We start from the raw sequence: 26,175 nt of genomic DNA on the forward strand, positions 1-26,175 counted from the left end.
AAAGACAAAACCTATTGAACCTGTGACCTCACTTATCCATCTGTCTATTCATCCATCCATCAACTCATCTATCTGCCCATCCACTCCTCCATCCATCCATCCACTCAGCAGCCACGCTCTGTTCTAGGCTCCAGGGGAAAGCAGAACAAGAACATGACAGAGACAATTCCTGCCCCCATGGCACTTCCATTCTAATAGAGAAGTCGGACAATACATAAAAGAAATACTAAGTGAGACAGTGTTCTGTGCTTTGAGAAGAGGATAGGGACTACTAGTGGGTGTGGCAGTATACAATCTTAAACAGAGAGTCAGGGAAGGCTGAGTTACCTCACTCACCTCACCCTGGCTCATTGAGAAGACGACATTTGAATAAAGAATTGAAGGAGGTGAGAGACTGGGTCATGTGGATACTGGAGGAAGAGACTTTCAGGCAGAGGAAGGAGTCAGCGGCAAGGCCCCGACATGGGAGCCTGCCTGACTGGTCAGGAACAGCAAGAAGGTGGAAGAGAGTGGCAGGAATTAAGGTCAGAGAAGTCTGGAATCCATAGGCTATGAAAAGAGCTGAGTAAACTTGACACTTCTGGGGGGTTTGCAATGGAAGAGAGCATCTCTGTGCCTTGTTCCTGTGCTCCTCTGGTATTCCGTCCCATGCCTGTTCTGTCCTGAAAGCATCTGTCCCCAGGCGGACCACAGCATCTGAGGGCCCAGGCTAAGTGAAGCATATGGGCCAGAGAGCAAGTGAGTGAGGTTTCCTGGGCTCTGAAGCCCCACAGCCAGGGTTCCCTACACGGCCTGGGAAAACTGAGATTAGAGGCCACCTCCCTCCAGCGTCCCTCACAGCATCACTGAAACTGCTTCTCTGAGCACGTTCCTTCTGCTTTGCTGGGGCAGGAAGCTTACCACCTACAACCTCTCTCTGACCTGGGTTTTCTCCCATCCCTGCGTACACAGATGAGAGAGAAACAAGAAAGGCCCCTCCCAGGAGCTTCTGGGCAGATTCCTCTGGTGAAATGTTTCTGATGAATCTAACATGAAGCCTTGAAACCAGAAGAGGTTAACGATGCTCTCATGTTGCTCCTGAGAGAAGACCCCAGTGTAAGGGAGGGCTCCAGTCAGCAGCTGGAGACTAACATGGTGTAAAACAGTCCTTGTCCTCTGGAAGAGTGAGGGGGCACCCCTGTGTGACCCCACACCCACAATCCTGTGTGGAAGGTAGTCCTTCTTCACACTTACCCCTTCAGCCAAAGGATGACTTTTCCACAGTCACGATGCCACACTGAGGTGCCAGCTTTCCAGGGGTTTAAAGGAGGGGCAGGAAGAGCCCAGGAGACCTCTGAGGAGGGCACAGAAGGGGTAGTGGTGTCCTGTCTTTGGCCCTGCAGCCCTGGATCTATCTCTGCAAATGCCCCTCAGCTGAGTTGCTCCACAGAAGGATTTTCCAGAAAGGGACATCCAGGTGTGAGTTTGGAGAGGCTCTGAGACCTCTGGCATCTTTGTTTTCTGCTCTCTGGGTGTGAGGATTGAATGACAGGTCAATAGTTGTCACAGTAGTACTTTGGTATGTCCCCATGCCTTTGGCTCGTTTGTCACTCCACTGAGGGTGCCCGACTCCTCATCTCCCATCCTCCCCTCCTCCAGGCTCACATCAGGTTCCTGAACAACACCCCACCGTGTGCTGGTGAAGCGGCCTTCCTCCCTGTTGCTTTTCTAGTGAGCCTTTTCTTTCCCCCTGAAGTCTCACTCAAACACCCGAGAGCGCCATATCGACTGCCCTCTGGGTTGCCATGGAAACAGAGCATTCTTCCCTCCTCCCTCCTCTGTTTGCCGTGGTCAGGGACTGCGGCAAAAACCAGCCTGTCGCTGAAGGAGAGGTGGGCGGAGGGATTGGGGAGTAGGGAAAGCCAGTCGCTCTAAACCAGATCATTCCGGTTCAGGCTGGTGCGCCCCCCCCCCCCCCCGCCCCTTCCAATCTTGAGACCCGCTCCAGTAGGCATGTGAGCTGCAGAGGGAGGCTCTGGGCCCTCTGGGGCGGCATTAGTGGAGAGGGTCTGGGGCTCCTCTGGCCCGCCTCCCCCACCTCTTCCCTGCTGGTGCTGGGTGTTAGCAAGGCCTTTGTGGTGCTGGCTCAGGTTTGCTGGGCCTCTGCCCACAGTCGTGCAGTTGTTCACTGCACAAGGGCGCCCTGCTGGGGGTGGGGAGGGGTGAGAGCTGAAATCCAGCCCTGATCCGTGCCCGGGCCCAAAGCATCCTCACCCTGCCTGGACCACTGCCATGCCCTCCTAACAGAGGGTCCCGCTTCCTCTTGCACCCTCCCTGCAGCAGCCAGAAGCATCCTTTTGTGTCCTCTCTGACTTAAAGCTTCCCACTGCTCTTAATTAAAGCCACACTCTGTCCAGCTCTTCATGATCTGCCCGGTCTGACTCTCTTTTCTCGCCACCCACACCTTTTCCTCTGGGTTCCCCCTGCTCCTTTCTTCTGGAAGACTCTGGAGCTGGGTTTTTGTCCCGAAACGAGCTGGTCCCAGATATAACATTCTCCCTCATGCACTTTCTAGCTTCTGCTCCCCCAACCCCAGATGGAAGCTCCCGGAAGGAAGGCAGGGCCGGCAGGAAGGCAGGGCCGTATTGCCTGCTGCAGCCCCATCACCGGTTGCCCGGCTTCCCACGCACGGAACAGATGCTCAGTAACTGGCCCAGAGCGGGGAGCGCGGGTGCTCTCACCCCCATCTTCTTCCTCCGACCGTGGCTGGTTAGAAGTTGACCCTCCCGGCGGAGTTTTGCCGGCTCCATACCCGCTCGGGGGAGGCAGAGGAGCCACCGGGATGGCCCTTCGCGACACCTGAGTGCAGCCGCGGGCCATCTTGCTGCGCCGAGCCGCGTGTGCAGCCGGCGTCCCGCCCCGGCCCAACCGGGCAAAAGGGCGTCTCACTCCCGCATTGGAGGCCGCGCATCAGGGATCTGGCGTCTCTGCGGCTGGAGCCCCAGTGCACCTCAATGTACTCCCAGCAAGGCCCTCTCCCATAACCCAGGGCTTCACAGCCCTGAATCGCCCACCCCCGGGGAGGCCGGGGAGGCCGAGGTCGGGTGTGTGGTTCTCCAGACGCCTTTTGAAAGACTTTTTGTTAACCACCCGCCGCTTGCAGCCAGGCTCGGCCCGGATGATAGTTCTGTAAGCAGGGTCCCCTTTTTCTGGGCTTTGCGGGTCTGGATAACTCTCTTAGCAAATCACATAACTTAGCTTGTCTCAGCCTAGCAATTGTAAAATGGGATAAGACCTCCAGGCTTACATTCCAACACCGGTTGGCTGAGGAGAAAATGAACCACAAAAATGCTTGTCTGACACTGCAGGGAGGCTAAGGCTGGGCTCAGCAGTTGCCAGTGGGGTAAAAGCAGGGCTGGAGTTCCAGTACCGGACGCCCTAGTGCACCCCTCGGGTATTGCCACTCTGAACACTTAGCAGTTCATCAGTATTAGGAATCACATCTCTGTGGGTGGAGAGGCTGGCATCTTACTTTCAGGGGAGTCTGGACAGTACAGGGGGAGCAGGGGGCAGATGGTGACATCCTGAACCATGATCTGATCTTGGCTCTTTCAGATCACACTGTTTCTCCAGGGTGAGGCATAAGTAGTGAATAAGACACCCCCCCCACCCCCACCTGGATCTATTTCTTTGTTGTTGGCAGAGCAAGTAGGTTTGCTCCCTTGTAGTGCAGTGGCGTAGATTTTGAAAACATCCATGACAGTCACAGTGAGAGCCTTCTTGGCTCCAAGAGCCAGACAGCTTTAGGTGGGAAAGTTCCAGAAGGATGAACTGACCAGTATGTCCCCTCTAAGGTGACACAGACTGAATGACAGCTGCTTTCTCTTCAGAGTTGCCATTTGCAAAACTGCTCCTGGGCTGGTGTGAGGTTCTGAAATAGTAAGTAGTCAGAGCCCACCCCTCTCCCCTCATCACCCTGGTATCCACAGGGCTGGTTACTGCCCTTCCTGACTGAGTGGGCCTTTGCACCTTCCTTCCTCTGTGAGATGCTGAGGCCTTTCTGTTGAGCTACTGCTGGAGAGGAGCGTTGGCACACTTTTGCATTTGAGAATCTCAGCAGTGTCTCACTTTTGCACTTGTAACTTAGAGGCCAGACCCTGAGGCCTGAGTAGAACGGGCAGATTTGCCTGCTCTGATCTGTATTGTCACTCAGAAACCTACCTCCTCTCACCTAGCTGTGCGGTGTATGAGAAGAAGAGCCCCTGCCCTAGAATAATGTTCCTGCTTGATGTTATGAATGGACAGGATGGTATGGAATAATAGGCCCTAGGCAACAGAATAAAACCACACTTAAACCTTGAGCAACTGTGTGTTTTTAAAAAATTCCCTTCCTCCCTTGTATTTTTTCCTTCTACCAGCTTCCAAGATTGGCTTTAAAATCCAAGATCTCCAAATACCAGTCAGGCTATATCTAACCCAGTGAAGAACGTAAAAATACTAATAATCCAGCCCCACCCTTTGAATCACCCAATCATTTTTTTGCCTAATTTGGTCAAAAGGGACCCAGATTTATAGTATCCTGAAGAAGAAGTAAATTGAAACAGCTGTGAAGGGTTCTGCTTTATAAAGGAAAAAAAGGAAAAAACAAAGAAAAACCAAGAACACGAACACACACACACACACACACACACACACACACACACACACACACACACACACACACACAGCAGTCCTCCTGCAGCCCTTCTCACCTCCCAACCTGCCTTACAACAGTTAGCTTTTCTGGCTGTTTCTTTGGATACCTTTACATCGCTAATTAACATGCTTTCCTGGTTTTTGCTTCAATTTGAGCATTCTTTTTTTTCCTTAAGTGAAAGAAAGTTTACTTAGAGAGATACACACGTCACAGAGAGTGGGGTGTGTCTCACTCAGAAAGGAAAACAGCTGAGGAGATACACACTCCATAGGCAGAATGTGGGTCATCTCAGAAAGGGGAGAGGGAGAGAGACCAAGAGGTGTGGGGTGTCTAGTTTTAAGTAAAAGCAGATTCACACTCCATAGACAGAATGCGGGCGTCTGAGTGAAGGCAAGAGAGAGAGTGCGCGGCCACGAGGTGCGGAGTTGTTAGGTTTTATGGGCTTGGAATTTCATATGCTAACGAGTAGGAGGATTATTCCAACTACTCTGGGGAAGGGGCCAGGATTTCCAGGAAACTACCTGCCAAACATCGTTCTGAGCACTTTACACATATCTGCTCACTTAAGTCATGTGATAATGTCAAGAGACAGGTTACTATTAGCCCCATTTTAGGGAAGAGAAAATTAATAACCTCTGTTATTACTAGTGGTTTTCCAAACGGGAGAGGAGATAAATGTGGTTGGTCAGTATGCCGTCTTTACACTGAGTTCTAACAGGGCAGGTTTCGAGAGGTGTTCATCCTGGCCTTTGCTGTAGTTCCCTGCTGGGCAATTGTGTGACGGTGACAGGTAAGGTAGCAAGGTCTCCTGGGCATCTTGGCCAGCGCTAAGCAGCTAGCTCAGGTGTGGGGACAGGGATTCCAAATGTCGTAAAACCGCTAAATTGGAATCAACTAAGGAGTTTGTTAAATTAACTCACCTACAAAAGTTCAATCCCAGTGCTGCTGTTCACATGTGATGCTCACCATTGTGCTCCAGGCCTTTGGTCATAATGACAGAATGTTAGACCCAAAAGGGACCTTGGAGATTATCTAGGCAACCTCCTTATATGACAGATGAGCAGACCAAGGCCCAAAGAAAAGAGAATTGCACATAGAACTACTAGGGACTGAGCCAACACAGGTCATCTCTTTCTAGAACTTCACTATCTTGGTGGCCACTAACCATGTGTGGCTATTTATATTTAAATAAATTAGCATTAAGTCAAATTTAAAATTTAGTTTCTATCACACAAACCACATTTGAACTGCTCAACAGCCAGCAGCTTGTGGCTACTACGTATTGGACAGTGCAGACAGAACATTTCCAACATCATAAAAAACTCTATTATAGTGTAGGGCTGGTCTGGAACCTGGGCCTTTCATTTGAAGGTAGTGTGAGAACTGGATGCTTTTATCAGTGTCTTCTCCCCTAAATAATTCCTGCAGAAGATTAACTGCAAGAGAATGTGGTTGTACTCGTCAGTTGTAACAGCTTGGTAATAGTATTTTGACAAACTAGAATTTTATACATATAACAGGGAGAACAAATTCCTCCCCCTAAGTTAAGACAGGCCTTATCTAGGAACCAAATCAGACACTAACATGAGTTCATGTCAAAGCTCTGGCTGGTCTAAAAGGTATATGGTCCACTTCTTATTCCTGGTAGGTCTGAGGGGAATATACTTTAGAAGAGAAAGGAGGAATAAACCAAAGGAAATAAAACTGTTCTGCATAATAAATGTAAAGTGTTAATATAAGGTGTGGAAAGGCTTACAAATTAATTGAGGGGTAGAAATTGTGTCTTTTCCTCCTTGTAGATTTATATTATAATATTTAAGATTATTCGTCCTGGGAAAATGTATCTGATCCAATAGTTTGTCAACAAAAACACTGAAAAATAAGAGGTACACGTGCAATTCTAGACGGGAGACTTTAAAAGTGACCAGACGGAGTGTCCACACCTACTCCAGACTTAAGAGACACGAGGAAAAGTACCCCTGGGAGAAAGCGTCTCATTATAGAGGGAAGCAACACAAAGCAGAGGTTTTGGAGAAGGAAGCATCTGGAGACCAAGGCCAGAAGTTGGAACTGTGGTTCCATCCCCAAAGGACCCCGGTGAGGGACTCATCCTCCCGGGGATTTTCCCTTGAATCATATAGATAGTCGTGACTCCATGTAAAAGTTCACATTTTCCCTTTGAATTCCCTGTAGCTCCTCCAATCCTTCAGAAAAGTCTTGATACATCTATACAACTTGTCTAGTGGTGGCCTTTCCCCATAAATGGGAGGGGGCAAGAAAAGGAGTTATGACCTGCCTCACAGTCATTCCCTTGCTGATGTCCTGGAGGGAGCAGCATTTTGTTGAGGGGACTATTGTGTGTCCAGGAGTTCCAGAAGGTGAGCAGAGAGAAGGTGCCCACAGCTGGTGGGGGTGGAAAGTGGATGACACAGATACTACAGAGCAAAGTGGACCCTGGTGGGGTGATAAAGGGAGTGGAGGTGGTGGGACTGATGCTTAGGTCGTAGAGGTGAGTTCACATACACAAATTACCATCAGACAATCAAGGTAGCCTTGAACCAAATAGATTTGGATAAGATTTATTGATTGTTTTAGAAAACCAACAGCAAAACACTGACAAGGTACATAAATACAGATTGGACATTTTAGGGTAAATTCACTATATTTCCTACTTGCTTGTAGGAAACCAGGTAAGGTGGAAAAGCTGTCCTGATCATATGGCATGCACACCAGACTGCAAAAGGACTTCCACACTATTTAACAGGACTGTGGCAAATAGCTTTAAAGTAAGGCAAGCATCGTGTGTGGCATAAGCATACCCTGTACCAAGAGCCAAGGCCAGGCTTGCCCTCAGAGACTGCGTATGAGTGAGGTTTCCCTTTCTTGCCAAGGTTCTTCCAGTAAAATCCTCAATGGCAGGTGCCTTTATAGGGAGATGCCTGGTGCTGTCCCTGCTCAGACTCTGTGTACCAGGAAGTGGCTTTAGAGAAAGTCAGTGTGTTTCTGATGCCTCCTTTGTATTCTAAATGTGCAACTAGTAAAACAGCAATTACTACGGCTTGATGAAACTGCCTCTGACTCACCCTCTACAGTGACTAAGCAGGGCCTTTAAAAAACTTCTAAAAAGTGAAAAAAAATTAAAACATAAAAATTATATTAAAAGATGGTACCACTTTTGAAGCACAACTCAGAACTTCTTTTCATAACACCAAAGGAAGAGGTCACTTTCCACCGAATCTAATGACCTTAGAAGGGAAACACCATTGCTGGGCATGGCCTGCTGGCGATGCACACAGAGGTCACAGAACTCTACCGAACCTATCTCAGGCCCTGCCAGTGCTCCAAAGTCCCGAGGTATTTGGGGAACCAAAGCAATTTAAGCAAATGGTGACCAGTTTTGGGGGCTTATGATCATAGGACCACAAACCCTCATCCATCCTGGAGCTCAATGCCAGAACAATGAAAAATAAGGAAAATGGCTTTTTGTGCTACATCAGAGTGCTGGCAGGTAGACAGTTCAGTAACCTGTGCCACTTTCTACACATCCATAAGACTACATAAAAACAAACTTGTTTTACAGAATGAAGACCAACAGAGTCTTAGAGGATAGTTCAGCCTTTCCTACATGCCAAGCTATATGGCCAGAAAAGGTATCTCCTAAGGAAAAAGTAAGGCTCCTTCAAGAATAGTGGAAAAGCAAGTATTTGCAAAGAGCCAAAGAAATGTGTTCAAATGCATCATACACAGCTTTTTCTTCCGACAGGTGCTAAGAGTTCTTTGGTGGTTACAGGAGAGACAGCCTAGAGCTCAGGGCAGGAGACTATGCCAAAGCAAAGGAGTAAAGAGTGACATCTAAGCTCAGCATTCAACAACTGTCATCCAGTTGACCAACTACAGCTAATCAGGCTACTTAAATGTTTGCTGGTTTCTAGCCCCTCCATGGTTCTTGCTTTTCAGTTTCTAACTACACATTAGCCCCACTCCATTGAAAAGGAAATGCTTGTGGGAAAGGGGTAGGGAGGAAGAAGAACTATAAATGAATCAGTTGTTTGATAGAAAAGTTGAAGCACTGATTATCTATGGATTTCAACTATCTGTGCTTTACTCTGGCTACTCTGGGTAACCAAAGGTCACTGTTAATATAACTTTTGCTTAGAAATGTTAAGGTTTATTATATTTTAAAATCTAGTTATGTAATGGACATGAATAGTTTAGAGCAAATTTTTATATCATGTCACCAGGGCCCTGAAAAAAAAGATTATTCTTCCAGTGGAAAGGATTTCAGTTTGGCCCCTGAAGAACAGTTAAAATTTCAATCTATTCTATATTGGTTTTTAGACTTTCCAGAATATGGAAAATACTTTATTAAATGAAGCAAGCATCATTTTCTTCATTTCATAAAGTATTACATTCACAGATAAATTAGTATATACATGGGAGAACTGACAGTATTAAATATTAGGTTTTAATTCTCCATTTAGGAAACTCCTTATAGGTAGACTTCCTTGTTCCTGGGCAAAGAAAAATGTAAGAAGATATGCAAACATGAGATCGTACAAAGATGAATGGGGAAAAGTCTCAACTCTAACAAATCCATGAAATAGTAAGTCTCTAAGAATTGTAATAAGAAAATGCTGGACTTGAAAACCCAGCTCTACCAAGAATTGGCCTAAGCCAGCCAATCACATCTCAAATTTTTGGTATAATTTGACTCTAAAGTAATGAGCTGGCTTCCCCAAGACAGATAAAAAAGGAGTCTACCTGCTTTATAGTCACACCTTATATATAATCTGTATATATCCATATGTGTTTCTATATATTGCACTTAAACTTACAGGACTGCAGTAAGATGGCTGGGAATACCTCAAAGAGGCAGAGAAGCAGCAGGCATAAACTTTCCTAAATCAAGTAACAGTGTCTGGAATTCAGAGTGCTGGTTATAGATATACTAAAATGCCTGGTGACCCCCTATATAAAATCCTAATCATCTACATTTAAGTCATCATACACACAGTCTCATTTGGCATCCAGAACATGTGCACATGTGTGGTTCTATAGCGCTCAGAACTGATCACACTACATCATTTTCACTAGTGTTATAATTAAAAGAAGACATTTTAGACCAAGGATACATACTTTTATGAAAACATCACACACAAGGTCTTAGATGTCAGGCCTCCAAAGTCTACCTCAAAGAAGACTGCCTTCAGAAGGCTTTAAGAAGGATGCTAGCAAGTGTGGATTGAACCAGTCTCTCTTTCTGCTCTCTGGTGTCACAGAACTAGAGACCTGCTTATATCCCAAGGACCATGGAAGGATAAGCACAGAGGCCAGGCATTCATTCAGTCTTTGGTCCCTATACAAACCCATGACAAAGACCATTTCACCACCTTAGGTGGCGTGAATTATTTAATTATGGATATTTCCCCCCAAAATATCTAGAGACTAGACTGGAGTCATGCAACAAAGCTTTGTTTTAAACTAACGGACCTGCTCAGGCAGGCTTGCTCTGGAGAGAGCTCCTCATTGGACCAAGCACAGCAGTGGGTGGTAACAGGTTAAAGGCCAGACTGGTCATGGCAAGTTGGAGGTGGGGCCTCTAAAGGCCTTGCTCCTTTTCCTGCCTCTCCCCTACCCCCTCAGCGCCCCAAAAGGACCCAAACTCACAAATGAATGGCTGTTACAAGACCTTGCAGAACACAGGCTCCATCAACTCAATCTCACTTGGATGGGAGGTTATAATAAGGCCTGGAGGTTAGGAGTCCAAGTCTAGAGGCCACAGTTTTCTCTTCCCCAGAACTGAACACTAGATGGTTACTTTGTAGCCATAACTCACAGGTGATTTTAAATCCACACATGAGCTTCTGGGATGAAGGAAAAAGAAAATTAACTTTAAAAGCTAAATGAAAAAGAGGCACTTAAAGGAAAAACCTGTCCCCAGTCTGAGTCTCCTGTTGTGATGTAACCAACGAGATGATCAGCACTGTGCCCTCTTGCATGCCTTTAGCACCTTTCATTCACCTAAGGACTTCCAAATGCTCATGTCTCAGTGCCTTGCTCAAGTGTTCTAGCACCCTAATGGCAAAGCAAGTGAAAATTTAGATTATTTCTTTTTTAGAAATAAAAAACAACACAAACCAAACCAGAACTAAAATTTCACACCAAAAAGTGAATGATTCTCAGTTTCATTCCTTCCTCATGCTAGTTTTTAAAATGATACTTAGTTCTTCAAGAGGAATGACCTGTGGCTTTCCCCTCAAGACCTTTTATCCAATTACTAGGCAATTACTCACAGCACCATGCACATTAAAGAAGAGAAAAAAAAGACAACACAAAAAGCTAAGAGAAAAATCATGGGCCAACTGGCTTTCTAGAGATAAAACCCATTGCCTGAGAATATGACAGGTGTATGGCCCAGAGTTACAAAGAAACAATCCTGAAAGGAAATGGCCAACATGACAGTCAAAATTCACAGTCCAGAGCAGAAGCCCTTCCTGCCCTGCTCTCTTCCAGCTTCTTACAAGCTTACGTTTGTGTCCCACACTGTTTATGCCACACATTCAGGGTCTACAATCCTCATGATGAACTCAAAGAGATACTGGAAACCATTAATAAGCACAGGAGAATTTCAAAACTGCCCAGAACAAAGAACTTTGACCACCACGTTTCTTGATTTGAAATGTCCTTGGTGCCATAATTTCTAAGAGCAACAACAAACAGCACAACTACAACACACAATAAAGTTTTCTGACAAGTCAACTCTAACCATTGCTGGCACCATAAGGATTAGAAAAGAAATCACTAATCAAGGGCTGGTGACCTGCTTAACTTTCCTCCAAAGTCAAAGGATAGGTTTGGTATCTATGCAGCAAGACATCAACCACTGCTGCCATTAGATCCAGCTTCTCAATTAGATATATCTGAAAACAGGAAGTTAAACATCTAGCTTTACCTATAACCTGCAGGATTCTCAAGGTTAGCTTCTTGTTCTAGCCCCAAAACTTCTTGTTGTTGTTGCTGGATTTAATTTTTTTAATTTAATTTTTGTTTTTATTGATGATGTTGCTTTAATTTATAGAGCACATGGTAATATGGTTAGAGTTCCTTTAAATTTTTCTTTATTTTATCTTGATTCATAACATTATTAAGGTACTTTCAGACTTTCCCTCAGCTCTGTCAAGGAAGAAGGAGTATGTGTGTATGTGCGTGTGTACTGAGGCAGGAGGGAGAGAAGCAAAGAAAAAAAGCACAAGGGAAAGTGAGATTCCATAAACTTAAAACAATTTACAGAAAGGCATCTGATGTATTTTCTGAATAAGGCCTTGATCAGGGTAACCAATCCTCTTTGAAGCACATTCTACACTGCCCATAAATAAAGGAGTCTCTTTAAATTAACATTTCCAGTATCAATGAACAGTCCAGAAATCCTCATTTCAAGCGTTCGATGAGTCCCTGTGTGAGTCCAAGGTGCAGAAGCTGTGTTCGGGAGAGGTTTGCCAGGTTGGGGAAGGCCGCGAGCAGCTTCTCCCATGCCAGCTCCAGCAGGCTAGGCACCACCAGCCAGATCTTAAACAACGACCCAGTCCGTTTATTTTCATGGATGTTCACCACACCTCCGTGAATGTACATGCAGCCAGCCTATGAACAAATGGCAGTCACAGAGGATAAATATAAGTGGGAGAGAAACAGATACTCAGGCTGGAGATTCAGCAAAAAATTCATGGTAGGCTAAATTAAGATGAGATGGAACAAAAAATTTCTCATTAATTCCAACATAGTGCTGAGATCAAGAAAGGTTTAAATAATGAATGAGTTACGAAGGGAAAAACTAGAGATTGTTTTTACTTCAACAACTTCAACAAATGTTAAACTAAGACTATATTAAGTATCCATTGTGTCAAATACTAGGAATACAAAGATGAAAATAAAGGTCTTCGAGCTCAAGAAACTAGTAGACTCTTGAATAACATGGCATCATGGGGATAAAACTATTCTGCACTCCCAGGAGGGCAGATACCACTGTCAGGGCCCGAATGCCACATGTAGCATTTCTTTTACATTATGCTGCTCTTTTAAGCTTGTATGTGATAGTTTTTCTCCTCTTTTCTTTGAGGAAGAGCTAGCTTGGATGAAGGTTTTAAAAACACATTCTTAATCCAAGTTTCGCTAATACCAGAATCTTTTTTTCTTGCTAACATCCCTAAAAATATTTCCTTATCATCTGCAACTACATAAAGAAGATATGAAAATTAAAACTTACTGGTGTAACAGCTGCACAGTGAAAATACACTGGCTCTGGCATGGTAGCTGGGAGCTTGACCCACTGAAAAGTCTGCAGATTCAACTTCCAGATATCTCCCAGGATCACTTCTCCATTGTAGCCCCCGCAAATAAACACATCTATCAGGAAAAGAGAAAGCCAAGATCACACCAAGGAGAAGAGCCACAGCGACAGCACGTCTGGCAGTAGCTCTCATGGCTAGCGGACAGGGGAACTGGTTCAGTGGCTCTCCCCATACCACAGAAGACTTCAGCTAGCGGGCCACTCATGCTGCTATCTCGTCCCTCACTAGAGTTTGGACACTCTGTTGGGATCTTTGCTAGGGCTGAGGATGCCGGTCTGAGAAGACTTCATGTCAGGGTTCTCAAATTCCAGTAGCTCCAGGTGCTAGGCATAGATAGTGAATGAGCAAGAAGGTCCAAGGAAAATAAATAGGAGGTCCAAGGAACAAACAGGAGTGCACATGCCCTAATGGGGAAGATGACGATGCAGCTCTAGCTGATTGATACCATGTAGGACTTAAGGTCAGCAACTGCCAGATCTTCAATTTTTTTAGAGAAGGTGGAAATCTAGATTTTTTTGAAAAGTGAAATATTTTTACTTTTTGAAAACATTTTGCTTTTTAAGTATTGGTCACTAATTCAAAAAATGATAAAACACATATGAGCCAAACAAAACATATCTACAGGCCGCCAGTTAGTGAACTCTTCTTTTTAAATAATGTCCTGGAGAGGACAGACATTTATCTGCCCATAGAGACAAATGTTCTCTATGTAGACAACTTGAGGGGAAACATTCACTACAATGTTCAGTTTGGGGCACAAAAGACATTCTTCCAAATCTTCTTCAGCCCAAAGAGGATAGCTTAAAGCCTCATTTGATCTGTACCAGTTATTTATGTCAGGAACAAAACCTTCCTAAAATCAAAGGTTTTTTATTGTTGTGGTTTTGTTTGTTTTTGTTTTTGTAAAATCAGTTAGTTATAACGAATTAGATAACATGTAACAGAGACTATGTGAACCTTCAAACTAGATGTTCAGAACTACGGCTGAATTCCATTTATATGGTGTGTGGACTCAAAAGAATCAAATGAATACACATCTTAATTCAGGTCTAGACCAAGCATAAGTCAATACTTAATTAAACTATAAAACACGTTGGAAACTTTTTTGGCTAGGATTCAAGAGAAGTACAGCTCCGTTCTTAGAGAAGCAAAGCTGACCAATGCCACTGTCTATAAATCTTGCCTCCAAAGCAGAAGCATAATAAAAAGCACCTCTGTACTAGCGATGGCAGGATAATCTTAGTAAAATCTGAACTAAGCTGCTGAAAGGATATAGGCTATCAAACTCATTTATACATACCTTCCTCCCCCTCAGATTTAAAGTAGTACATCCAACTATAAAATAAGCTGTAAATCACAAGAGAGGAAAGTTGTCCAAAGAGGAGTCATTTATCACACTTAGATAAAGCAGCTGCAGCTGTTTTCTGATGCCATACAATGCCTGTGTTGTAATATGGCCAAAGAATGAACTAAGAGTTCTATCTGGCATCAGATAGAGAACAGAATAAACTTTATGAAATAACATTCTGAAGGAGTTACTACAATTTTAATACAATGTCTACTGAGGTCTCTACTGCATGTCAAGATTATTACTTTTACCCACCATAAGTGCAGACATCTGTTGAGGTGGGGTGCTGAAAGATTAGGTGGTATCATAAAAGCTTATTTACTTTTGAGTTCTCTGATAACTGAGGGGACCCAAATACCACATTAGTTTACTTTATGAAAATTGCTGAGAGAGGCATAACTTTATGGAAACTATAAGAGACAGACTCTCCCCAAAATTATGCCTCTTTTAAGGAGTTATTAAGAAATAGAATATTCTCAGTATATACAATTACAAAAATGGAACCAGCATGCTATTTGAAATCCTTACCATTTTTAATCTGAACACAACTGTGGCATCTTCGGGCTGCAGGAAAACCTACCAAACACATAAACACAGAAATTCCATTATTCACAGAAAGACTGGGAATAATGGTGATATAATATAGCAGAAGACATACTACAAATAACTCACTTAAAACAATCCCTTTGTTGCATTAAGCAGTGCTAGTCCTTCCAATCCTTATTTCACACTAAAATAAAGTCATCAGAAGTTTCATCATAATGGTACAATGTTAAGGTGTCAGGAAAACAAAGTGAGGTGGTGGTGGGCAGGGGTTACTAGTGGCTTTCCCAAGCTTTGTTACCCACAAAGAAACAGGCAGATCTTGATTTAAGTGCCTACTTCTCATCCCAGCCAGATTTCCCCGCTTCCACAGAATTCAGTAATCCCCATCAAAAATCTCTGCTCAGTTGCTAAGGAAGAATAATAATTGGACTAAGGAATACAAGTAATTTCTAATATCAGTTCAACAGATATTTTACTGTCATGGAATGCAATAAAATTACTTTTTCCCTTCCAGAATTAGTAAAACTATAAAATACATTTACTAAAGATAAATGAATCAGTATTTTAAATTTACCTATTTTTTCATGAGGCTTTGTTGCAATTTCCTCCCATGCATTTGTTTCAAGGTTGTATGCATGAATCTTGAAGAGAGAGGAAAAAAGAAGACACACAAGTAATTTTAGCTAGCCTGAAAACTGGATTTTTCACAACAGCCTGTACAAACATATTCTTGGTTGAAAAGCCTTCTATTCCTTTGCTTTTTTCTGATCTTTACTAATTCTAATATAAGGCAAAAGATTAAATTAAGCAATTGAAAACTAAGCACATATATGATTTCATTATTTTTAAATCTTAGAAAAAAATGAAGTAAAAAAGTTGGAATTCTGCAACTTCCTCATTTTCTACAATAAACATGTATCATTTTTATAACAGAAAAAAGCAAGTTCTGGTAAGAAAACATGGGAATGCAGTTTTGACAAAACTTAAAAAAGACTGTTAAGGTTCCAAAGCAGACCAGGAGCTCAGCAGCCTACAGACATCCCCTGGGATATGTGGATTTAGGAAGGCCACAGGGGTGGATGAATGAAAGCCCTTCAGAGCTCAGCTTTCTGAAGTTAGTGATGTGCAGTCCTAAACATGCCTTTTCTTTTTAGATACATGGCACTGACAATGAGAGGGATGTGACATTCTGAGAATCCTGGTTTCAGTTCTAAATTAGTTGCTCCTATTTAAGCTACTATAGCTTCCTTTTAGTGACTTTCCTACCTAGCATAGAGGGATAATTTTCATATTGTATTTTCAGTGTATAATAATGCAACTGTCAACTGGAAAGCATATCAGGGGCACAGAGTTCAACCTTAAATTATAAAGAGCATCTAACACAAAATAGGTGTTGATGAAGAACCTGCTTGAAAATTGAAATATCTACAGTATCAGAATTAGCTTGCTTTAGCATAACACATGCCTTGCTCTGCCTTCTTCCCCTCTTTTTTTAATATACCTTGTTTAAGGAATAAGCTGTCCAAGAAGTACCACCTCCCAGGATGTAAATCCTCTGCCCATCATGTGCAATTTCATGTCTGTATCTGAAAATATACAATAAAATACATTTATAATTAAGGGAAAAAATGATCTACCTGAGATTTAGCTGCAAGGCTTTTTACTGCATCATTATTGCTAATAAATAACCCAAGTGTTTAATAATAGTGAATCAGTTAAATAAATTATAGAATATGCATAAAATCGATTAGTATGCAACCAATAAGAATGTAGGCACAAAGGATGGTTAATATACTGAGAACTTCTTTTCACGTCATTAGCTGAAAAAAATAGTTATAGAAGAGCAGATAGGCTATAATCTTATTAAAAATTTATAGATATACAAAAATGTACAGAAAATGACTATAAGAATACATGCAAAATGTTAACCCTGGTTATCTCTGAGTTTAAATTTTGCTTTTCATTTTCTTCATTTTGCTTATTTATATTTTCTAAAAAAAAATTTTAGAACATTTTAATTTTTTGTACAATTTTATTTATTGATTTATTTATTTTGGGGGGAAAGTAATTAGGTTTATTTGTTTATTTATTTGTTTGTTTGTTTATTTATTTAAAATAGAGGTACTGGGGATTGAACCCAGGACCTCGTGAGTGCTAATTAAGCACGCGTTCTGCCACTGAGTTATACCCTCCCCCCCCTTTTTTGGGAAGCCCTCCCCCTTTCTACGTTTTCTATAATCTTTTTGTGATAACTTTGTATAAGGAGGGAAATTATTACAGAGTTTGAAAAAGTGATCTGCCTACATTTAATTAGAAACCCTAGACTATGGGCTTTCAAATTAAGACGCTTATTTAACAGATAAAAAGATATCAGAAAAATTATGCCACACAAAACTGTGAATATAATGTGAAATAACTACCAGAACTTTTATCTAAGCAGTCTAGCTAAAAGCTGAAACAGTTTATAATATGTCCATAAAATGCTTCAAAGAAAGCAACCATGTGAAAATGCTTTGAAAGCTTATTGTTTCCTCCTTTCCCTGAAGGCCCTGGTGTTGATAATAAATTACATCAAAATTATTCCCTGTAACAGGCCATCTCCAAGTCCTCTCATGGTAGTTCTGCAATAATCAGCCCACTAACATACTACATTGGAGATGAGTTTTCCTCAGCACCTGTATGTCATTTATTTAAAGGGCAACAAAGAGATGTTAGTCTAAACAGAGTGATTAAAAAACTGTTTACTGTCTTTGCTTTTAAACTAGAGGGCAAAAAATTTAAGTTTACCAGTGAGTTTAATTCTAAGAAGAGGCAATTGCTATTAGGAAAGAAAAGTGAAAGATCTAGGATTTCCACTAGAAGGCAACTTAAGAGAATCATGTGATGTTTGAGTGTACCACAGAGCACTTAAAAAAAATGATCTTTCCTCCCTCCTCCCTTCCATCCATCCATTTATCCATCCAGTCAATATTCACTGACTACTACCTACGGGCATGACACTGTGCCCTGTACTAGGAATACACTTGTAAACAAATGAGCCAAAGAATCCTAATATGCAAGTTAAGAAGGGAAATCAAAAAGTAACTAGAAAGTGAGTGTTTTGCCTGTAATATGAAATTTAGTTACAGTTATTACCATTGGTTTCTACCTTCCTAATGCAGGAAAACTGAAGTATAAGAGGAAATAACATGAAAAAAGCCTATAGTTCAGAGAGAAATATCATTCCCTCACCAGAAGACCTTTCTTTAAAGCTGACTGGGATCGAACAGCCAGTTCACTATTTTAACCAAGCCAAAGGGTTTTCTTCAAACCTTATTGCCAATATTCTGAAAAAACGTCAAATCTTAGCAAGAAAGAATAAATATGCTTTAATCCTATAATCTCACCTCTCTTCTGGTAGATCACAGGACAAGTTGTTTGGTTTCAGTTGTGTCCATTCTCTAGTATTGAGGTCTAATTTGTGCAGGTCTGTGCTATAAATATAGCCAGTTGTCCCTCCAAAGACATAAAGGGAGCCATTGATGATAGCCATGGCCTAGATAATGAAGAAAGATGAACAAGACTGCCTTGTTAACACTTGATTAAAGAATATAAACTTATTAGATACTCCCAAATCAGGTTTTATGAAAATTTCTTGTACTTTTTAACCTTATAAAAATCAGACCCTTAAAGGACTAAAGATTTTAGAGATTATTTACAGAGATTATTTTTAGAAAGGTAAACTTTGCTCAATGAAAAGTAAGTTCTACCTAGACAGGCAAAGGACATCAGATGATCCTTAGGGGTCCTAGGCAACCAAAGAATTTATAGACCATGGACATGAGCATTTCCACTGAAGGCTGCTTTTCTTTCTAAGCAGTCTGAAGAAAATGCTCTTAAGAGGACGAAGCAGATATGAAAATAAGATACCCAAATCCTTTAAGTAAGAAGCCTAGAGTTGGCAGTCCCCAAAACTTGATATTTTCCACCAGACTCTTCTCAGTGCAAGTTTGGCTATGGTTATGGTCATTTATTAGTGTTTAAATGCCTCCTGTGGTGGGATGCAGTTATCCAGTCTGTGCCTCTACAAATAGCTCAGAAGCTGTCAGTACCAATGCCAGCTAGTTGAGAAAGAAGCCAATGCTTGGCTGTTTTAAGCTTAGCCCATTACTCTCAAAGGGTCTCTGATGTATGGTGAACTGCTTCCTATCTTTTAAAATATAACTTTTCAAACCTAAGGCTTGAAGCACTGAAATCTAACTGGAAACTAATTTCTATGTAATCTGTGTTTTAGCTCAAATCTGTATAAAAGTTTCTTAACCAAGTACAGAGATCATCTGCTCTACTACTTAGGGTAGAAAACTCTTCAAAGCATCCTATCACTCTAAAGATGACAGGACCTTGACCATATGTTGCCCAATGTCTCACTTGGGGTGGGTAGGGTCCTGACATTTAAAGAAACTTCCATACAGGTTTAGATCACTGATCCTAAGTTGGATTAGAAACAAAGAGTAAGTGCAAAAAGGAAAGGAGAAGGCAAGCAACCAGATTTACAAACTACAATTTCATATCAGAAATGAACAACCAAATAGTAATCACAATGAACTTATTCCCCATTAAAAAATTGGTAGCAATATAAATATTCTGACATTGTCCCAGGAACTAGAAAAATCCAAACAAATACATCCACCATGACTGGCCATAGATTGGTACCTGTCCATATATACGACTCGGTTTCTTCCCCCGACAGCTGAGTAAAGCCCATCTCTTATACTTCACGTTACAGACATGGACATCATTGCCGTTGCTCTCACCAAATGGGATACCCGTCCCTCCAAACACTAACAGGTTGTTTCCGTGTAGCACAACTGGGGAAGGAGAAGCACAAATTCCCTTTAGATACTGGCTACCTGCAATGTGTTCCCACATTAACCCAGAATATCTGAGAAACTAAAAAGTTACCTGCTTTAATGCTTTCAGAAGATAGCTCAAACCACTGACATGTAGTTACTATAAAGTTCTGCAGAAAAAGGTCTAATTCACATTATATCATATAGCTCACTGTTTAGTATATGACATGTATTCAATGCATATCTCTGGAATTCATGAAACACTGTATGTGACAATATTGAATGACATTAACTATAATCCACCACTGCTGCTTGACACAGTTCAAGTATGCAGCAAAGTAGAGGAAAATAAAGTATCATCTTTGCCTTAGCATAGACCCAGCAGGATTCACGATGAAGGGATAAAAGGATCATTCTGTTTTTGCCAGGGGAATGATCGCTACATTTCAAATTATGGTTTCTGTCATCTTAATCTTCTGTCAGATAAAAAGAACACTAATATCCTGCTGGTAACTTTCTGTTCCTGTCATCACACACACTTGTATATACTTTTTGTCTCTCTCTGATGGCAGATACTCTTGAAGATACTGCTACTGTATTATTTCAATGGCTTTTTTTTTTAACCAATTCTTCGATTGATATAGGGTAAGAGTTAATAGCATGAGCTCTGGAGCCGGTGAGAGCTGGGTTTAAATTCTCGTGTGACCTCAGAAAAATTATTTAATCTCTCTAAATTAATCTTCCTAACAATCCTATGAGGTAGGAACTATTATTATTTTCCCCATTGACATAGACAATGAAACAGAAATGGTGAGCAGTTTAAGTAACTTGTTGAAGGTCTCCTAAAAAGAACCTTGCCAAGCTGGGCTTCAAACCCAGGCAGTCTGGCCCCAGAGCTCGTACTCATAGGCCTAGGGTCTCTCTATCTAAAGCTTCAGTTTCCTCATCTGTATGATGGCAATAATTCCAGTACCTGCATCATAGGGATGTTGTAGGATTAAATAGATACCATGTGTGAAATACTTTGCTCAACAGCTATTATCATCATTATAAACCCCATTTGTTGATCTTCTACTACATTCTGCCTAGAATATGATATTTTACATTGAACTCCCTGAGATATTATTAATCTCATTCTATAGGTAAGGAACTAGAAACAAAAAAATCATCTACCAAGTAGAAAGTATACAGCTAAATTCAAACTCAGGACTATCCAACTCACAATTGATTGTGAATCACCACACTATATTGTTATCATAGTAAAGAGTCTATCTATTAACAAGGTTTAATCATATTACAGTATTATTAAAAATTATTAACAAGGAACATGTGACATTGAACAAGACCTCTCAGACGTTTCATAAAGTCAGAAGTTCAGCACTGCTTCAGAACTCACGTGACATAGATGCCAGTTCCCGAGGCATGTAGCCATCTGTGCCCATCTGGTGCCACACTCCTGTAGCAAAATGATACCTCCAAAGCTCCCTGAAGAGAGGATAGTCTTCATTATCTGGCCCTCCTGATTCATCATAATCTGGGTTATAACCTCCAAACACATACAGATTGGTATTATCTGCCACACAACGATGTCCGCTTCGTGCTGGTGGAGGTCTGTGGCCTAGGAGAGAAGAGGGCAGTTTTCCACAGATGGCCCAGCAGATTAAAAGCACAAACAAAATTTGGTAACAAACATTTTATCTTTAAAAAGCGATCAGGGAAAATTTATAACCTTGATGTACTTTTTAATTACTTAGGTTATTTTATACATTCACACATACTACTTAAGATTTTAAGGAGCTAGTCTCCATTTCTATTTCATATGACTATTTTCAGATTTTGATAACTGTAAAAAGATTTTTCAGCAAAAACAGCATTATAAACTCAAGAAAATGGCTGATAACTTGGAATTTTCAAGAAAAGAAGGAGGAGGGGTTTAATAATCCAAAAGCTAAAAGGACAAATTTTCTATTTTCTTTGAGGATAAAAAAAACATAGGCCAACTAAATTAAACTGAAAATATTAGAGAACTACAGAAATATAATCACAAATGTGAATGAGTTATGTATAAATAAAAATACACACAAATAAAACCTATGATTTTCCCACAATATATAATTATACACTTAAAAAGAAAACTGGCTTTCAAAGAATTATAGCAAAGTTTAGAATTTAACTACCACTCCATGCATTATGGCAGTTAACAAAAGTATCCCTATATTCATCTCAAAGAGCATCTTTCATCGTATCAAGAACTATACTAAGAAAAGCTTTTTCTACAATTTATATTTGAAAGCTTTCTTGAAGTTTAAATTATGTCAACTAGTTCACTAAAAATTATTTCAAGATTTAGAGTAAAAAACCCCTAACTTTATATTATCTCTGTTATCCTTACAATTTTTATACCAGTCTATGCAAACTCTTACATAGCTACAGAACCAAAGATGCTTAAATATACATTAGGTAGAATAAGCTGTCTGTTACCCTAAAGACTTGTCTACTTTCATATATTAGGAATAGATACTAATATAACATTAGGATTTATGGCAATGTTGTACTCCTAATAAACATCTATTATTAAACATTTATTACCAGTCTAACTCAGGCCTTACAATTTTTTAAAAATCAAAATCCCACTTCCTAGGGTATACTTTTAAACAAGAACTGAAAAGAAATTGCAGATATCTAGAAAAGCTAAAAAACAAACCATGAATCACTCAAGTCCAACCTGTCAGTCCTGAGAGTCTTTGATGGCTCCTTACTGCTCAAGCTCAAAGTCCTCAAACAGCAACTTACAGAGTCTTTCCTGATCTCTCACACTCCTGCCTATTTTAAGTCTATCTTTCTGTTAGGAAAGCCAAGTCCTTCCCCTCAGACCGGGCCTGCTCTACCTAGCCTTCACTGCCTGGTTGTGGGAATGCCTCCGAATCTAGCCAATACAGCTCTTCCTCGTCAATAAAACCCTAGGGCCCTTGCTGTTCAATAACATACCACTCAAGCATTAGGATATACATGTACAATTAATACGATTATTACACTGTAACTATGCAAATACATGAATAAATACGATATTAGGCAAGCTATAACCAGTTAGAAAATTTACTCACGAGCTATGATTTACCTAGTAAAGAACTCAATTTCTCTTTCTAAAAATCTTGAAACACAGAAAATGTGGTGTGGAAGAAAAAGCAATTAACTTCGACCAGTACCTAGATTTGAATCCAGGTTCTTCCTGTTACCTTGAGCAAGTCACTGACCCTCACTGAGTCTCAGCTTCCTCATTTGTATGAAAGGATATTATTCCTGTTATTCCTGTACCTCACAGATTTATTATACTTGCTATTATGTTAAAATGTTTATTGGTTAATGTGTGTATCTTCCCAGGAGGCTGTAAGCTGAGGGAAGAGGAATGTATTTGTATTAACCTTTCTGTCACCAAAAGGCACACAGAAAACACTGAACAAATTTACAAATTTAATTTTTCTCTACTCATTTCATTAATGTTTTTTTTTCTCCAAATAACTATAAGTTTCGCAAGGGCAAAGGTCATGAATAGCAATTATCCTGTATCACCCACAACACCTAAAACAGTTGGAGAGATATATCAGATACAAGAAGTTTCACTAATTTTAACTTCAGATCAAAGCAAATAGTGACAGGGTGATCAAAAACAGTGTGCAGCACTCAGTGGATCTGATACTGTGCTCAACAGATATATGATTTTGGGGACAGGGGTTGGATTAAGCAATGGTCTTCTTTTTTATTGAGTTATAGTCATTTTACAATGTTGTGTCAAATTCCAGTGCAGAGCACAATTTTCAATTATATACAAACATACGTACATTCATTGTCCCATTCTCTTTCGCTGTGAGCCACCACAAGATCCTGCATATACTTCCCTGTGCTACACAGTACAATCTTGTTCATCTATTCTACATTTTGAAATTCCAGTCCCTTCCCACCCCCCTGCAATGGTCTTCTTAAAACACATCTGCTTCTAAGAAGTAGCAAGACAAATTTAAAGAAACACAACAGAGTTGCTATAGTCAATAGATAAGAATCTCTAAGAATCTCTATAATGTCATTTACTATATTACCTGGAGCCAACAGATACTTTTTAAAACTGATTTTGGGCTAATATGAAAAGACATATAGTATAATTTAGGATTCTTCTCTAAATGGCTGTACAGCAGAGAAGACATTCCATTACAAGTTTAATGCCAACTATTTTTGAGACAAATATAACTCACATGGGTTAGAAGTTGAGGAGTCAATGAAAAGATGATTTTATATTTTATACTTATATTTATATATCCACTCATTCATTCATTAAGCCAAAAATATTCCTGGACACCTGCGATGTACAGGTACTATGCCAGGTGATGGGGATGCAATGATAAGACTATTAATGTTTCTGTCCTCTGGAGTTTATAGTCTAGTCCTGCACTGTCCAACACAGTAGCCACCAGCCACATGTGACTGCTGAGCATCTGAAATGAGACTGATCCAAACTGTAAAATACTCCCTGGATTTCAAAGACTTGGTATCCAAAAATGAATGTAAAATTACTAATTTTTGTATCTGAATATATGTTGAAATGATATTTTTTACCTCCTGGGTTAAATTAAAATATTTAAATTAATGTCATCTGTCTTTTACTTATGGCTACAAGAAAATTTAAAATTTTGTGACTCACATAATACTTCTATCACACTGCATTGGTTTAGCTCAGTTGCCAACTTCTGTGAGTAATTTCATTATCTATGCAAATTAAATGGCTGGGTAAAGAGCATCTGACCAATATTTGATAAACATTAAGTATCCTGTCAAGGAGTCTTACAGCTGGGAGAAAAGAGGTAACTCTTCTTTCTCTTCAGTCAGTAACTAGAGATTTCTTTGTACATATTTATAGCCCAAGAGTGACTAACATATTAGAAAGTCAAATTTTATTTTGAATAAATCATGGGAATGTGTCAGGGCTAATGCCACAGAGACTAAGCATTAATTTTCATTAAGCAGGATACAGTATAGGCTCTTCAACCCTGACCAAAATGAAATTAGGTTTTAGATTCTTAAAGTAGTTCCCAGAATTCTCCCCCAAATTCTCCAAGTGCAAACCCCACTTTCCTAAAAATTACTTGCTACTAATAAAATCACCCATAGAATTAGGATACCTGATTGAAGAATTCCAATTAGAAAATGTAGAAGTCAAAAATTTAAACTGAACCTGTATGCAAAGATGAACTTTTGAAAAAATTGAAGTATAGTTGATTTACTATGTTGTTACAAGATCTTGTGGTAGCTCACAGCGAAAAAAAATGTGACAATGAGTGTATGTATGTTCATGTATAACTGAAAAATTGTGCTCTACAATGGAATTTGACACATTGTAAAATGACTGTAACTCAATAAAAAAAGTTTTAAAAATACAATGTTAATTTCTGATGTACAGCATAGTGATTCATTTGTGTGTATAAATATGTAATATATATATATATATATATATATATATATATATATATATATATATATATTCCTTTTCATTTTCTCTTTCATTGTAGGCTATTACAAGGTACTGAATATAGTTCCCTGTGCTATACAGCAGGACCTTGTTGTTTAGAGGTGAACTTAGCACTCAGAAGGGAACATCCAGCTGAGGGAGTATGCATCTGTGGTACCTGAGCCCATCTTTGCTTCACTGTGCTCATCATGTCACAAACACTTGCTCTTTACCCAAGGGAATAAGCCATAGCTTATGGTAATCAGGGAACGGACTTTAGTTTCTAGCCCAAAGGAAGAAAAAAGTTAGCTGTCAAGGCGACAAATGATTAGGTTGCGCCAACGTTTTCACTATTATGAATAATTTTATAACAAAGCTTCTTTTATACAGATTCATATGCAAATGTCTAAAGTATTTCTGGGGTCAAAGGAATATACACTTAAAATTGTCACAGATGCAATATGGTAATAGAGCCATATTGCTCTCCAAAAAGACTGGAATAATTTATACCTCCAGCGATTGCGTATGGAAGCGACTACTTCTTCCTGCCCTCTTCAACCTTTTTAATTTGTGCCAGTCTGCTGGGTGTCAGGTTAATTTGCATTTCCCTGATTTTTCTAGTTCACATGTTTCTTAGCACATTTATATTTCTTCTTTGGGGAATTGCCTGATCATATCCCTTGCTCACTTTTCTATCAGGTTGTCTTCTCACAGATTCATAGAAAGTATTTATTAGTATATTTCTTTCTTCCAGATTGCTACTTGTCTTTTCATTTTGTTTATGGTATCTTTTAACATATGGAGTTTTTCTCTAATTGAACCTCTCAATTTTTTTCTTTTAAGGCTCCTGTGCAACAACAAAATCCTCATTTGCTTTATATCTCATTTATCTCTGCATCTTTATAAAATTATTATTTATTTCTAGTAATTTTATA

The 26,175-nt window shown here is 40.4% G+C and overlaps 1 protein-coding gene and 1 long non-coding RNA gene across 4 annotated transcripts in view; one reads left to right on the forward strand and one right to left on the reverse strand.

Annotated features, from left to right (window-relative positions):
* LOC141578246 (uncharacterized) overlaps positions 1 to 26,175 on the forward strand; it is an 81,187-nt gene that overhangs the window by 8,039 nt on the left and 46,973 nt on the right. The window lies entirely within an intron of this gene.
* KLHDC10 (kelch domain containing 10) overlaps positions 9,134 to 26,175 on the reverse strand; it is a 51,080-nt gene continuing 34,038 nt past the window's right edge. For all 3 annotated transcript variants that reach the window (XM_074367066.1, XM_010947678.3, XM_074367067.1), the window contains 8 exons: positions 21,140 to 21,361; positions 19,607 to 19,761; positions 18,301 to 18,449; positions 16,416 to 16,500; positions 15,489 to 15,555; positions 14,897 to 14,944; positions 12,936 to 13,075; positions 9,134 to 12,313 (listed from right to left, as the gene is read on the reverse strand). In XM_074367066.1, coding sequence (XP_074223167.1) covers positions 12,104 to 12,313; positions 12,936 to 13,075; positions 14,897 to 14,944; positions 15,489 to 15,555; positions 16,416 to 16,500; positions 18,301 to 18,449; positions 19,607 to 19,761; positions 21,140 to 21,361 — 1,076 coding nt within the window. In that variant the 3' untranslated portion in view covers positions 9,134 to 12,103. The remainder of the gene's footprint in view (positions 12,314 to 12,935; positions 13,076 to 14,896; positions 14,945 to 15,488; positions 15,556 to 16,415; positions 16,501 to 18,300; positions 18,450 to 19,606; positions 19,762 to 21,139; positions 21,362 to 26,175) is intronic.

This window comes from Camelus bactrianus, chromosome 7, assembly GCF_048773025.1.
Source record: "Camelus bactrianus isolate YW-2024 breed Bactrian camel chromosome 7, ASM4877302v1, whole genome shotgun sequence".
Lineage (NCBI taxonomy): Eukaryota > Metazoa > Chordata > Mammalia > Artiodactyla > Camelidae > Camelus > Camelus bactrianus.